This window comes from Hippocampus comes, unplaced genomic scaffold (assembly GCF_001891065.2).
Source record: "Hippocampus comes isolate QL1 unplaced genomic scaffold, H_comes_QL1_v1.1 scaffold389, whole genome shotgun sequence".
NCBI lineage: Eukaryota > Metazoa > Chordata > Actinopteri > Syngnathiformes > Syngnathidae > Hippocampus > Hippocampus comes.
This window is the reverse complement of record NW_017805068.1, coordinates 444,524-460,076: the sequence shown is the minus strand read 5'-3', so window position 1 is coordinate 460,076 and position 15,553 is coordinate 444,524. Positions and strand designations below refer to the sequence as shown.

Below are 15,553 nucleotides of genomic sequence, written 5' to 3'. Positions count from 1 at the left end.
GCTTGAATATGCTCTAAACATGGTTAGCATTTAAAAGAGGGCAATGAGTGTACAGATATACTACTTTCATGGGACTTGTTTTTTACATTCGTTGCCCACATCAGGTCGACCTGCATGATTCAAATGTGATGTCAGTGGTGGAACCTAACTACGTACAAATACTTTATGACGGTACTTCAATAGGTTTTCGGCTAAATGGACTTGCACGTTAGTGTAATGTTTTTCCAACAACCTTTTATGACATACATTTACAGGGACAGCAGCGACAAACCACAGACAATGACTGCAACAGGTTTGGAGAAACAAGATATTCCCCATCGGTGACCCATTTAAGATCATTGTTTTAGATGATAACGTCGACAATAATGATTTGTGGCGAATGCGTTATATTGTGCCAGCCTGGCATTCTTCTGCCATTCAAAAAAAAAATATCAGAAAAAAAAATAAAACTTGTGCATTACTAACGTATTTTTTTGCCTTTTTATCATGAGTTAATTTCGCATTTTTTGTCACTTGGTTCACGTTGGCAAGCTATGGGAATAAGTTGTTGACGTAATAATTTTACTTTTGACTCTAATACATTTCAAAGTCTGCAATTTTTGTTTACTTTTACTCCAGCGCAGGAGTTGAATCGGTACTTGAACTTTCTTCTACTTCTACTGAAGTGCAGAATGTGAGTACTTTTGCCACTTCTAGATTTTATGGCACATCTATGTGGCTGAACGGGGTCATCGAAATATTGGCATCATGGAGCGCAACTTAGCTCCACTGCAAACGACAAAAAAAATATATACATACTATTACAGTACCGTATGGTTAGAGCATGTCACATTCCATTCGATCGTGCAGGTAACCGTTAAGTGTAAAGTCTATTGCGTCATATGCCAATTTTATCTTTTTTTTTTTGCATTCAAGTGAGTTTATAATCTGTAATCAGACTCTTGACATCCCTGCAGAGAAACACGCACCAAGTTGCGCGCGTTTAACTCCGCTTTCCGAGTACATTACACAAAGTAAACATGCATCGAATTGTTGTCCACAAACTGGATTTTCGTGGCGCTTCTTCGTACTTTTTGTAACCAAACAAAAGACTGCACAAAATAGTGCGTTTTTTGCAAGTTGCGCTCCCCAGTCATCAATCGAATCCAAAGGGGCTCCATACTCGGCAGTCCACGTTAGGTTCCTTGCCTCACGCTTGGAAGCAAGTACACCTCCTACCACCGCCCTCTGGCTCATTATTTGCCCGAGAAAAAAAGCGCCATGTTGCGGCTCCAGTGGCGTCTGGAGTCGCCCTGTCTCGGGACGAGACGTTGCACATGCACGCGTTCCGTTCTTACCTTCGCGATGGCCCTTTTGTACCTCATGGCCGCTTGTTCGACGAGGCTGGTGACTTTCATATTTCCATCCCCGCACGGGACAACCACCCGCGTCCGTCCGAAACACACAGTCACCTTCATGTCCTCACGTTAATTCCAAAGAGGAAAAAGACGACGCGTCAAAGGGACGCAAACCATCCCTGACGGCGTTGGGGAAGCGTCAAAAATCCCCCGCTGCTTGTGGAAGAACAGCTCGTTTTGAAGTGCGTGGAGAAGTCCAAGCTATGAGATCCAGTGGCTGCTGTGACCGGCTGACTGGGTGGCGTCCTCCTCTCTTCGTGTTGACTCACTTCAGAGAAACTTCCCAGCCGAGCGGCTTCTCAGCGGGGAGCGTACAGCTGACATGACGCTGCGAGGGTCGCCCCACATGTTGGAGCAGGCACCAGGAATGTCTCCTGCGCGCAACCAGCAGGGCTGGCAAAAGTACTCGCGCTCTCGACTTAACTCTTTAACAACCAATACAAGCTTGCATTAAATGTCCTCTGGCCAGTTACAGGTACCGAACAGGGGCGTCACTAGACCTGTTATCGGGAGTACCCCCCCCCCAACCCCGGCCTCACTAAATCATGTTTTTAAATTGAAAAAGTATATTTTTTTTACCTCAAAAGTGTCGCCAAATTCAAGAAAAAGATGTCCAGAATATCAGTGTGAAAAAATACATGCAACCTGCTTCTTTTTTTTTTTTTTTACTTCAATACAGGATGATCAGAAATCTGTCAGTTTACCTTTAGTTCATCGTGTGGCAGCCCCGGTGCGTTGTAATCCAATGCTCCACTTGCATATTGGGGATGCCCTTATTCCGTGAAATCCAGTCCATGGTTTGCTCGTCACCTTGCTTGTACTTAGTACCTGCGGCTCTGCAGGGCTCAGCCAATAACAATAATCATAATCAAGCAACAGCAAAGTGAAAACAGTGAATGGAAGGATGGATATACAGAGTTTTCAAGAAAGTACGCAAATCTGCTAGCTAACATTGGCTCTACAGCACACTGCAAATTTCACCGTCAAAAGAACACATCTGTGTTATTAATAAGTGCAACAGAAAAGTTGAATAATTCAAAGGTAACATCATTTTGTTTGACATTGCAGTTTCGTTGTCATGATACACCTACTGGTTCTTATAATGACTATGAAAGACTAAAAATGTTGTATATCAGTTGGAGCATTGCCCAGGTGGTATAGCGGTAGCCGCCCTTTGAGTATCGCAGGTGCTACACAAGTTGACTGTTTTCATATTTCAGATAGATTGGTGGTGAGGGGTGACATATCTGCATTGTCTGATTTCAGGGTGAAAAAAAAAAATATCACAGTTTTAACAGGTATTTTACTGGTTATTGTTGTAATATAAGCTATGGGGTATGCTGCAGTTTTTAAACCATGATGCAGAGTAAAATCAGCCCCAGGGCTGAGATGCAGTGTGACCTAATTCACCATTGAAATCATGAATCCCTACTCTGGCTTCCTTCTTCCAAGTCTTTGTGATAGTGCAGTGTGTAAGAAAAATCTCTTTCCATTTTAACTACAAATAATAAAGAAGAAGAGGTTATCTCCAAAGAAAATTATAAATAACTGGAAAAAAGTTTAAAAAAAAAAACAACAAATGAAAACCTGAAAAATATTGGCAAAACAGTGAACGGATGTTTAAATCTTACAGGATAATCCCAACCCATGCAATAACAAATCCTAACATTTCAGTAGGTATGATATATTTACAACCTCATTATAATACTCTTTACACAAAAACAGAGAATACGTGTTGGCAAGCAGATAAATAGTGAATAGTACACACTTGTGCTGATGTTCTTTTCAAAATGATGAAATTAAAATTAGCCTGATGAATGTCGAACAACTAAAACAGTACTAGAAATGAAAACACATTTGGTCAAAGGCTGAATTCAATCCTTTTTACGGACAGACTTGACTGAAAAGCTATGAGAGGAATGCATCAAGATGGTAAACATCCATCAAGGCCGAGTTCAGACCCAGACTGTGCAAAAAAATTGGTCCTCAAATGTTTCTGGAAAATCAGTCAGATTGCATTTCTATGCACACTGCGCTGAGTTTTAGGGGTACACGCTGGGAACAAGAAATTATAGCAGGACAAGCTGGATGGCTTTGATGAATCTAAAAGTCAGTAAAATCCGATTGCCTCTTTAAAATACGGTGCAACAAAAGCTATTCCAGGCCGCTTGCATTATCGGGCATGTTTGGGCAGCACCTTTTGGGGATTAACTCACACTTCTCCCATGAGAAGGAAAACTGATTCAGGTGAGTGCCTCAACCCGTTTGCTCTATTTTTTTATTGAACATCCCATTCCCCTCCTTTGGGTACTGTCCATGAATGTGTGTGTTTGTGTGTCCGCTTTATCTCACCCTGCAACCCTAAAAATTGCATGGATGTCATCTGTACTGACTGTACAGTATTTTTAAAAAAGGAGCAAATAATAATAGTTATAATTATAAAGTCTCCCTTCTTGACCATCATCCTGTATTTTGAAGTTTGGCAGCGCTTCTTATATATAAATAAATAAATATAAAATGAGCGTGGTACCTGCTGGAGCTAAAAAGCATAACATCACATTTCGCTGAGAGATGAATCCTTGCTTTCCTAAAATCCATCCCTTAATTTAACTTGTTGGAGGATGGAGGAGGGTTACAGCTTCAGAGTTTAGGATTGTGTGATTCCTTTTTTTTTTTTCAACTGCTGTTCTGTATCCATACTCTGCAATATGTTAACATGGCACATCACAACCGTGTCCATCTATTTTCTGGACTGTTTATATACTGCTAAAAAAAAAATAAATAAAGGGAACGCTTCAACAGCACAATGGAACTCCAAGAGTTCCCTTTATTTTTTTTCGTACCAAATACAACCGTATGCATTTATAAGACACTGAGATGTTCTTTTATGACACCCCCTGGAGCTCTGGCACAATAAAAGCCGAGTCTAGACAGGCTCCCATATATGGACAAGTCGTAATGACAGAAACGTGTGGTAGTGAAATAAACTCATTGAGCAAAAGTTTAAATAAAAGCCTCGTGAATTCATTTTATTTAATTGACAAGCAGTAAGATCATGTTTGTCCTTTTTTTACATCTGAAAGTAAATACAATAGTCAGTATACCGCTTTTATTACAGAATTTTTCCTAATCCGAACATTAAAAAAAAAACGCGCGCGCGCACGCACACACGCACTCACACACACACACGCACACACAAGAACTGCAAACATGAGAAAAGAAAGCCTGTTTTTAAAATGTGTAGCAATCAATGCACCACTGATGCCCCGACTTGCTTTTCAATCCATTATTTTATTTTCAGTCACTTCGGAGGCCCTTCTGCTCTTTCCTCACCAATAACCACAATACACAGGCATTCTCTTTGAGTCGTCATACGCGCACATGATGCACGTGGCACTGGTGATCTTGTAAACAGCTTAAAATCAGACGTTGGGTGGAGTGTGGGGAAATTGTCTTGGCTTTCCAAGCCTGCTTTAGTCACCATGTTTGGCTACCAGCAGATGGCGACAGCCCACCCGCAAAAAAAAAAAAAAAAAAAAAACGGATGTGTGAGTCTGTCATGTGGTTTGTTTTCGGTTTTAAAACCCGTATGGGCCACAGTCACAAAGGTGGGGTTTTCTGCGGCTCTCCGACTCCATCGCTAAGCGATATAGCTGTACTCATCCGCAGAGGTTTGGCTTCGCTCGATGTACTGCTTGTCGATGAGCACTTCTATGCACTTCTTGATCATACTGATACTGGGGTTGAACCTGGCTTTGGACTGATTGATGACCTATACGTGAGAACCAGAATTCTTTTGTTTCCAACAGACCGCACAGGAACATTGCCGCGACCAAGCGACTTACTCGTACAGCAAATTTGACGACGTTACGACAGTGTAAAACCAACCTACCTCTTGTATGAGGGCATTGTGTCTGAGCACCTTGCGGGCCTTCATGATTCTCACTAGAGCAGCTTGTAAATACATTTTGCGGTCCTCGTCTACAGCACTCCGAGTCTGCTCCATCTCCTACACGGCAAGGATACGGACGAAAAAAAAAAAGTTGCATCCCTTTTTTTCATCGTAGTTAAAGATGCTGTTGTAGGGCTTTCAATGAGCGTCTAACCTGCGGGGTGTCCTTCTGCATTGAAGTTGTGATCTTGAACTTGGTCCTTTTACTGACAAAGGACATATTCAGTGAAAACGTGGATTCAGCATCAATCTCCTCCTGTTGGCAGAAAGAATGACATGGACACAGTGCAACTGTTTATTATTTGTTCAGTCTGAATTATGATGCTATATTTAAAAAAAAAGGTTTTAGTACTGCTTTGGCACCATTTGAAAAATCTGTTTTTGCATAGTAGCTTGACTTTCTCACACCTTTTCTGAGTTGTGGTTGAGCATCTTCACGTCGAAAAGGGACTTGATGGTCTTCTGTAGCTCCTTCTCGTTCATTTGGGTACCATCCTGCAGCTCCTTGTATGTCACCGTCTGACTGTTGTTGAACGCGAGGAGCACGGCCATCTGATAGGTGGTCACCATGGCGACGTAGGGCTTGGACAAGTAGTTCATCTTCACTTCGCCTGATAATGGTCAGTAAAGAGATAACCGGCATGAATCTAACAACAGTGATGATTACTTTTCATTTGTTTTGTTTAAAAAAACTTGCCGGTCGAAATAGATCTTTGTCATTCATCATCTACTGTGACATCGGACTTTTAAAGGGGACATGGAGGAATCGTGACTTGGGAATTTCACGTGTGCATTTACGTTACCTGTGCAGAGGTAGTGTAGCCAAGTCAGTTTCCTCCCACTGAAGTGCTGATTATAGAACAATTCAAACTGTGGGCGAAAAGGGAACCCGGGATTATTTAACAACAGCGATGTTCTTAGACAGCTCCATTAAAACAATTTACCATCTGGACGCTCTTCTCCAGTTCTTGTGGGATGGCGAATGTGGAAGATGGGATGTGCGTGAGTGGCCACGCTCCAGCCTGCAAACACATGTGTTAGACACTCGGGCGAGACAAAGGCTGGAAATGTTTTCCGCCGCTATTCCAGCACTGCAGTTTCACATCTAACTTCAATCTCCAAACAACAGGGGGAATAGGACTGCTAAAAATGTTGCTGAGCACTTCACTGACACTCTGTACTCAATTGAATTAACAGTCCCTTGGAGATTTACATCATCGAAGGGACAGAAGCGAACTATTTTCGACATCAAACCAGAGGCTGACAATGACTTGGTCATGCATCAAATTCAAATCTATTTTTATTTTGTATTTTTTGGGGGGGGGTGAAAGTAACATTCTGCCTCGCTGGGCTCTGTAATAAACGCCGGGTCTACTGATAAGGTTCTCAAAGTTTGCGGAAACTGCGTTTCAAAGGTTAAAAGCAAGGCACCTGGCACATTGCACGCATCTCGAATGGCTTCTTACTCACCTGTAATACGTATATCTGGAAGCTGATGCCCAAGTCCACGACGGTCTCCTCTGTCTTGATGAAATTGTTAAACTTGTTGTTGAGGTCAGCACTCACACTCATGTCTGTATACATTCTGTGAAGTTTGCTCGTGAACTCATAGCCGCATGCTTGCTGTGAGAGTGGGAGGAACCAGAAGAGTTTGTTCTGAGCAAGTGCTTCACCAAGGAATACGTACAACAGGGAATTCAAAGACGAGCAAGCACATTTTTTTTTGGGGGGGGGGGGCTATCAGATTTACCTTTAATTTGTTGATCATGGCTTCTTCTGAGTCCATTGACAACGATAAACTATGTATTAATCGCTTTGCTAGCATTCGGGCATAAAACTGAAAATAAAAGAGGGAAAAAAGACATGACCTTCTGAAGACACGAAATACAGACACGCAATTCTCTTTCTATTACAGCACTGATCTTAACGGCTTCAAGTCAAAACCATCCATCGAAAAGAGAAGAGCAACCAGGTAAAACTTGTTTGCACCTTTTGAAAAATGTCTTTGTCGTCGATGTACTTAAAAACGGTGATGAAGCTGGTCAGTTTGTCCTCCACCTCATTTTCGGTCATTCCCTTTGCAGATTTTTTCAGGAGATTGTCACAGTATTTGGCCAGCTGCACAGAAACACGAGAAGGACAGTGACCCAGTCAAGGCATGAACGGCAAAGTTTGACATCATACACAGCATTTGTGCGTGTGAGTGCACTGACCAGCTCTGGGGCTTTACAGATGGACTTAGGCTCCCTGAAGTTGACGACTGACGTCAAAGCCTACGAAAAAAGTAAATAGACCAAAAAAAAGTGCATTCAAGTGTGTGTTTCAAATGATTCGGTGACTTACAGTGAGGCTCGAGTTTGTTACCTTATCGAGCGCACTCATGAAGTGCTGGTCTCCATTCAGAACTGTGTTAATGAGCTGAACAAATTTACTATGAACTTCAAGCACTGACTCGACAAATAGGGTCGGCATCTAAAAGAGTGCAAAAAAGAGGAGGTCTTCGTAAGAAGCACACGTCGACGGAAGAATCACCTTTGACCTCTCTACAATGGGTATACAAAGAGAACAAACTTGTCCCGTTGAAAGAACGGTCACTGAAATCCAAAATAATACGACCATAATAAATCGCACACGTTTCAAAATGTGTCGAATTACAAAAGCATCTCTTGTGCACAGCACCTCCTTAGGTCACAGTGAAAAATTTTGGATTTAACGCTGGACTGGCACAAAACTTGGATGTATATATATTTTTTTTAATATAAAGTCACATGCTGTAGTGCGGCGTCACTAACGTTTTCCAGAGAGAGATTACTGGTGCCTCGTATCCCCTCATTGTTGATATGGACCTGCAACTCCTGGATCATGTGCGGCAAACCGTTGGACACGGCTCGCAAGAGTGTGTACATGTTGGCCATGTCTGTGGAGAAACAAACAAATTATTTTCTTCTCAGCCGTGACAAATTCCGATCATAAATCGAGGGAGGAGGATCGATGACAAAAAGCCAACCATCTCGCTTTTCCTGCCGAATAATGTTCTGACACTCTGCGTGGAGGAACTGCAGATGGTCCGCCACCATCCTCTGCTGGCATTCATTGATAACTTTGGCGTAGGAGCTCGGGTGCAGGTACTTCCGGCATCGCATCTCTTCATCTTTCAACCGCCCCAAAACCTGGACAAAGGGATATAAATCAGCTTCTTTTGCAACGGGCCCTGGGCCGCCTCGACCGTTTTTCCACAGCCTTCTCCAGAGTGTTTCACTGTGCACACAAGTCATACAGTAAACAAGGAGTAAAGCCATATGGTATTAATAAAGCAGGCCAGACAGAGTAAATGTGCATGAGCCAGTTTAGACAACAGGGTACAATGTTGCACCTCCTTTGCTGGAACATTAAACCACTTATGACATCAGACTAATATGAATTTACACACTAGGGCACTGAGTGAATTTACAGTGCACACAGGTCGCAATACATTGGATACCGGATATATATATAAAAAAAAAAAAAAGAGAGATTAACAAATAGGGTAAGGCTAAACGGGGCTAGTGGCTAACACAAGAACTTACAAAGCATTCCATTAGTGCCTACCTTTTCCATATACTGTGAGCAGTTGGATTCTTGGAGTAAATTTGATGCTTCCTGTTTATAATACTCTCCTGTTTTTGTCACAAACTCCCCTTCGAAGATGTCCTGATAAAACTGCAACACAATAAAAGATAAGATTTGAGCATACAAACAGTCATTGGTCTGCATGAGCGCCTGCTGGATATTTTGCGGGGAATACATTTGTCCATATTTTATACTGCGTCTTTTCATTTGGGTTAAGGCTAAACTGGGGCGCAGCCAGGCTGACATGGGGCAACTGGCAAGGCATATCTTGGACTGGTCGGTCGCAGGACACAGAGACAAATGACCATTTACTGTACACAGACTATCACCACGACGGGCAATTTAAAGTCTTCAATTGATCCAAATCGTGTTATTGCAAACTGCGTGGCAGGAAGCTCACGCGAGGGCAGCCGCAAAGAAGATGTGGCACAACGGTATCAGCAAAACGTTTCAAAGTTAAAATTGAGCTCACATTCTCACCTTCAGCGGAAACTTCTTCTTGTACTGCTCCACGTGAACAAAGGAGTTGATTACCCCGTGGATCACTTTCTGGTTGGGGTTCTCACCACAACGGTCACTGTAGGGACAACATTTTAGTCTGAGCCTCGAACTACACTTGACGTGCATTTCCAGTGGCTGAAACTGTGTGGGGAAGTATTACTTTTTGATTTCATTCAGCAACATCCGGATCAGAATGGCTTGAAGAGGCTCAATCATGAGCTTCCTCCACATATCCAGCGCCAACTGTAGTGTCAAATTAAAAAGTGTTCATCATTGGAGCATCAGATCACCCAAATGGACATTGCACTGCAAAGTTATTGTCGCTTCTATGCTCTATTGGTCAATACCTCTCCAATCTCCATGAGTGGCTCATTCAAGTCCCCTCCCCCATAGCCGTACTGTAGGTCTGCCTCTGTCAGTTTGTTCTTCTTAATGAACTGTGTGTTGAGATACCTGGAGAGGGCAAAAGTGTAGGTCATTATGAACATGGGCCAAACATCCGAAGTTTCACGGTAAACTGAAATGAATAGAACAAACCAGCCAACCACCCCCATAATGATATCAAGACTGTACAGATGAGACATTCACCGAGTCAACGAGACTCTTAAACCGTATGGTGAGCAAGATGGCGGTGAGCGTACGGCAACGGCGTTACCTGTACAAGCAGTCCATGTAGTCCGCCCCTTTGCTGTATTCGTCCCAGTATCTGTGGTACATCACTAAAACCTTCTCTTCCGATTCCAAGACTTTCTACGATGCAAGCACATTCGTGATAAACATCTGGAAAAGCCGCACGCGGCACCACTTCGGATTTGGCGTTGTGCTTACCTTGTACAAATTCCGAACATGATTCTCGAGAAAGACCTTTGTTTCGCTGTATAATCTCTCACCTAAAGGCTCAGGGTATGCGACACACAAGGCATATATATCACTGGGGTCGCAGTTCAGGAAGCACAAAATGTAAAAGACATCAAATGCAGTTTTTAAACAATTTTGACTCAGTAACTCTCCATAACATACATTCACCGCTGACTAACATTCAACAAAAAGCACTTCAGTCAGGATACGAGAAACGGTCGTTCCACGTTGCTCTCTCCACATAGTCGAGCATCACAACAGCCTTGATTGTCGTTAGTAACTTGTTCCATGTCTCGTCGAAATCCACCACCCGTGGCTTCAAGGACATTGTGCAGCCTTTCTATTAGCCTGATAAGAACAGACACAAAATCATTCAACCCATGCCAGCCAATAGACACAAGCATTGCATTGCTGTGGGTTTTGGATGCTTGAGCTCTGTGAGTATAAGTATCTTGATATTCCTCAAAATACAGTATGAGCAACAAACGTCGCTTGTTTCCATGCTCAGTTTCGACAGAATCCTGTTACAGCTCCATTCGGACATACATGGACGAATTGGACTACTATTATTGTGTCAACATACTTGGACTGAGGGACCTCATATTTTGGCTTGGGTTTTTTGTTTGTTTATTTTTTTTATGGTTACAATTCAGGTACTGGTTTGGATCACAACAGGCAAAAAAGTAATGATAATTGTTTTGGCAAAGCAAAAGCAGGTGTGTGCAATTCATTGGTCAATTTTCCACATGGTCACTCAAACAAATGTCAACAAATGGCCATCCTGTGTTCCAACACTTCGGTTGAATGCCGAAGCAGATCAAACAATAGCAAATGGGTTTAGTCGATGCATCCTCAGCATCACTGATGTACACTTGAGTCAAGCACTCATCCCCCTGCAAACTGTTCAGAGGCATCCTTTCACTCAACATTTCACTCTCATGGCGTCCTCTTTCACAGATTGGTTCTATGCTTACGTCCAATACAGGAATAACCACAGGAAAAACAGAACTTCACTTGTGGGATTTAAGACAGTAAAACAAATACATATGTTGACTCAATACTGTGCAACTATCCTGCGTAAATACTCTCCCGTTATATTTATCCTCAATGGGGGAGAAGATGTTTTTGATGCATTTTGCAATGATGCCTGTGAAGTCTTTAAATCCTTTGTGTACCCTGGATGGGGAAACGAATCGAATCTCTTGGCTGAGATTAAAACATAACATTGGGACTGGTTACTGGAAAGATGCTAGTGTCCTTGCTGAGCCGTGTGTCGATGTGCCCTTGAGCAAGGCACCTAACCCCCAAACCCCTCAGGTGCACACTGGTCCTCACGCTCTTATTTAGCATGCATGGGAATTGTTTCTGTGTGGTGCAATGCGTGCACCAAGATCAGCAGATTGAAACGTGGTTTGATTTCGCTTTCTTGCTTTAAAACTGTGTAATAGATGAATATCACACATAGAAAACGTCAGCCACTGGCTTGCTACTAGCTACTTCTTAACGGCCGTTGTATATTAACGTCTGTGCAACATGACGTGTGCCACTAATAAATAAGAGTCCTTTTCAGAAAAGGAGGCAGCCATAAAATGAAAGTTACCGGCTGCCGGAATGTCAGTCCCAAAATAGGATGGCTAGCGATCGAGCTAACTAGCATCTCTCTAGCATGCTACTTCTCTTTGCTCGTTTGCACTGTAAAGGCACCAGCTAACAACTTGTACCTAGCAGGAAGCTACAGGCAGCAGCGCAGCTATCGCGAGCAAATGCCCATCTACTCTCTGCGATGTCACTCGTTTGGCACTGACAGCTCAGTAATCATGCTGCTGAAATGACACCAACTGCGTCCAAGGGTAAACGTCAGGAGTGTACCTACCGCTGTACTGTAAATCCTTGCTATAAAACTCAAGTTTCTACGCTGTCACAGGCTTGATGTGTCTCACTGCTCTTCACTCCTTCTTGGATTATACCATTGTCTGAAAGGGGGTCATGGTAAAGTTGTGTTAATTGCTCGCCAATATTAGTTTATTTTTAGAGTAAAACGCGCAGTTGAAATCTTTTTAAAATGTATATTTGCCTCATTCGTTTCGAAATAAAGGTTCAAAGAGGCTAAATATCAGTTTAAGATGTGAGTGCAAACTTAAATTAGTGGTACCGCCCATAACTACGGAAGGCTCTGAGGAATTGAGCAGGAAAAGTCTCTTGTCGGTATGTTTGTGCTGTCTACCCTAAATCATGCAACCGAAAAACAAGAACATATCTCGGAGAGAACTGCTTATCAAACGTAATTTTTGATTAACTCAGTTGCATAACAACATGAGAATAGAGCGATCATGGAGATGGTTCATCACTTAAATATAGGAAACTACAGGTCGTTCTGGCTTGAATATTTCTGACGTAAAACGGACGACGATCAGTGGTTTTACTCCCACACAGTTGGATTCGAATTGGATTTGACTTTTATTTGGTCTCCCGTAGGATAAACTTGTCTCGGATTCTACACTTATTGGACAAAACGTATAGCAACGTTTCATTCAGATCTGTTGGGGTTGATGTTTCCCCGCATGACGACAGCAGAGGGAGACAGATGCCTTAATTTTGAAGTGGACTCACAAAGACGTACACTTGTTTTCAAAAAAGCCAAAGGAGAAAAAAAAAGTCACGCACTACTTGAGGAGCTCATGTTGCCTAATTTACCTTATACTGAAATCCCCATGAAATGGGGATTCCAAGAAAGAATGACCTCAAACGCACCAATAGAATCATGTTTTCAGTGTAACAAAATTGAGTTACAGCATGGCCAGCCCAACTCCGGTCCTTAATTCCATAGAAAATTTGCGGGGTAACATACAAATATGCCGTTATTGAGGATTGTGCAACGTTCTCAAATCATCCTTGGCTGGGATACCGTTTCACATTCTGCAAGAAGTTGCTTACCACCATGCTAAACAGATGTGAATGTAGGAAAGTACAACATACTCTGATGTGGTAATTATTTTGTGGCTGCTCGTACAGTATTTGTATGCAATACAACATTGTTGCAATGATATTCTCCTCTCAGCTGACCTTGATCAACATCTTGGACAGTTTCCAGGCTATTCCAGGGCACAGACAAATAATGCACAATTCACTCTCACATTCACATCTATGGGCAATGTTGTGTGTTCAATTACCTTAGCGTGGAATGAGGGAGGAAGCTGAAACACCTTGAAAGAATCTGCAAACTCCATGCAGGAGGACCTGAGTCGACTGTGAGGCATACACGCTAATCGCTGTTTCACTTGCTGAAAAAACAAATATTGTAAATGCAAGTATTATGTGTTTACTGCAGTGCCAAAGGTTAGAGTCATGAACAAACCGTGAAACAAAAACAAAAAACAAAAAAAAAAAACTCCCCACAGCCAAACAGCAGAGCCCCTGACTCACTCACAGTGTGCATCACTGTCGACACTGGAGTCCAGTGATGTCATAATGATGTCAATGCCCCTAAATGTAAGTTCCACAACGCTGCTGCTGACTGTGGTAATATTTTAGTCTGAGAGAAGACGCGGGAAGGGACACACTCTCTTGAAGATCCAGGGAGTAGAAAAGTATGGCTGTGACTGGGGACGAATCAGAAACAGGTATGTTTCCTGACATATTTTACTGCATTAAAACAGCAGCCTTGTTTGTTCATCCAATCATGATGAGAGTCATCACAGGGATACTTGGTAGCAGCAATAGCGGTTGAAACTTGCACAACAAAACATGCTCTTTGATATACTGTAATATTTGTTACAATACAAGGAACATTTCCCACAGTGAGCCATGCATTTTGAAACAGTCGGCTTTTGTCTCTTTTGACACTCTCCCTCTCCTTCAGTGAAATGCTTGAGTGCTCTGCCCACGCAAAGCAAATAGCAGCAGTTGCTGACGTCGCTGCTGTTGCTGTTAAAGGTCTCCACAGTATGTAATGCAGCGAGTAAGATGTAGACTGACGTCAGTGGCCAGCCTTGGTGTGATTCTATTCAGATGCTTTTGCATTGCAGCTCAAAATGAATCACCCATGTGTTGCGGTAAATAGAGTTCTGCCATGGAAACAATGACAAGAAAGAAATGTACATTTAGATAGGGGCCCCATCCCAAAGATAATTGCAGGGCCTCTACTTTGTTGGGAGATGCAACAGAAAAACAAAACAAAATGTGCAGTTCGAGATGAAACGAGGCAGCGCGGTTGCCAAGGGGGTGACGCGTCTGCCTCACAGCTTTGTGCTTCCAATCGCTCCCTCAGACCTCCTGCATGCCGTTCAACATGCACCCCACGATCTTACATGGGGTTAGCCTGGCGCTCAAAGTCCAACCGTGTTCTTTCTGCAGGCCCCACAGGTGAGCTCGTTGGCGCCAGCTCCATTCTCCCGCTGGCTGTGGCACAGAGCAGCACTCACAGCCCCCATAAGCCTTTCGAAGATGTGTCACAGAAGAGGGAACAGCGCTTGATGAAGAATAGGTACGAGGCTGTTTCAATGGCTTATTTCACAGAGGTCAGAGTTGAATATCAGCTGTTCAACATACTTGATGACAAACAGGACTCAGCTAGTGAACGTGATCTCAAATCTTGAAAGACCGAAAATGGTTATATTTTGTTTCGACAACATATTGCTGTTGGTGAGATGAATTTCCATGAAATTTCAGCTCATCCACAAACCTAAAGAAGAGAAATGTTTCGACAATGGGTGGTTTGGTGAACCACGCATCCTCTCCATTACAAACTTAATGCAAGTCATAGGAAGTGTTAATCTTGACTCATGTTTCATCACTTCCGCTGGTATAACCTGCTGAATGGCTTGAATGACATGTCTGTTGTCTTTGTGTGACTCTTCCAGGGAAGCCGCCCGGGAGTGTCGTCGAAAGAAGAAAGAGTATGTTAAATGCCTGGAAAATCGTGTGGCCGTGCTTGAAAATCAAAACAAGACTCTGATCGAGGAGCTAAGAGCCATGAAAGACATCTACCGACACAAAGTCGAGTGATCTTTTTCATTCGAAACATGGAGAAAGGACAAACACCCGCAAATTCTACTGTAAAACCCTCGTGGCAAACAATCCCTCAAATCCCTTTTGTTAGATTTTTGTGATTTCAGCGTTTTTCTAACATGCCAACAGCAGCAAAAACAGCAAGTTAGGTCATGTCAGTCTTCAAGATCATGTGTGTTGTAAACAGGACGAAAAAATATAACCATGCAAAGATGCAACTGTCGGAAAA

At 42.7% G+C, this 15,553-nt stretch overlaps 3 protein-coding genes across 4 annotated transcripts in view; 1 reads left to right on the top strand and 2 right to left on the bottom strand.

Annotated features, from left to right (window-relative positions):
• LOC109512654 (partitioning defective 3 homolog) overlaps positions 1–1,798 on the bottom strand; it is a 188,856-nt gene extending 187,058 nt beyond the window's left edge. The window contains exon 1 of the mRNA XM_019864537.1: positions 1,338–1,798. Coding sequence (XP_019720096.1) covers positions 1,338–1,457 — 120 coding nt within the window. The 5' untranslated portion in view covers positions 1,458–1,798. The remainder of the gene's footprint in view (positions 1–1,337) is intronic.
• A 2,664-nt stretch (positions 1,799–4,462) lies between these two features.
• Positions 4,463–12,377, bottom strand: cul2 (cullin 2). Its single transcript, XM_019864534.1, has 21 exons — positions 12,191–12,377; positions 10,527–10,665; positions 10,288–10,390; positions 10,115–10,209; positions 9,807–9,912; positions 9,620–9,702; positions 9,439–9,535; positions 8,938–9,048; positions 8,357–8,519; positions 8,142–8,266; positions 7,714–7,821; positions 7,563–7,622; positions 7,339–7,467; positions 7,100–7,186; positions 6,820–6,972; positions 6,294–6,371; positions 6,153–6,219; positions 5,758–5,960; positions 5,504–5,605; positions 5,290–5,406; positions 4,463–5,169 (listed from the first exon to the last, which is right to left on the bottom strand). Exons 2-21 carry the CDS (start codon positions 10,643–10,645, stop codon positions 5,038–5,040), a joined length of 2,238 nt encoding a protein of 745 aa, XP_019720093.1. The 5' UTR covers positions 10,646–10,665; positions 12,191–12,377; the 3' UTR covers positions 4,463–5,037.
• LOC109512653 (cAMP-responsive element modulator-like) lies at positions 12,042–15,553 on the top strand. 2 transcript variants are annotated; one of them, XM_019864536.1, is made up of 3 exons: positions 12,042–12,167; positions 14,671–14,800; positions 15,177–15,553. In XM_019864536.1, the coding sequence occupies exons 1-3, from the start codon at positions 12,146–12,148 to the stop codon at positions 15,319–15,321; spliced, it is 297 nt and encodes a 98-aa protein (XP_019720095.1). In that variant the 5' UTR covers positions 12,042–12,145; the 3' UTR covers positions 15,322–15,553. The 2 variants fall into 2 exon arrangements, with proteins under 2 accessions (XP_019720095.1, XP_019720094.1); XM_019864535.1 differs by lacking the exon at positions 12,042–12,167 and adding an exon at positions 13,595–13,937 and having other exon boundaries at positions 15,177–15,514.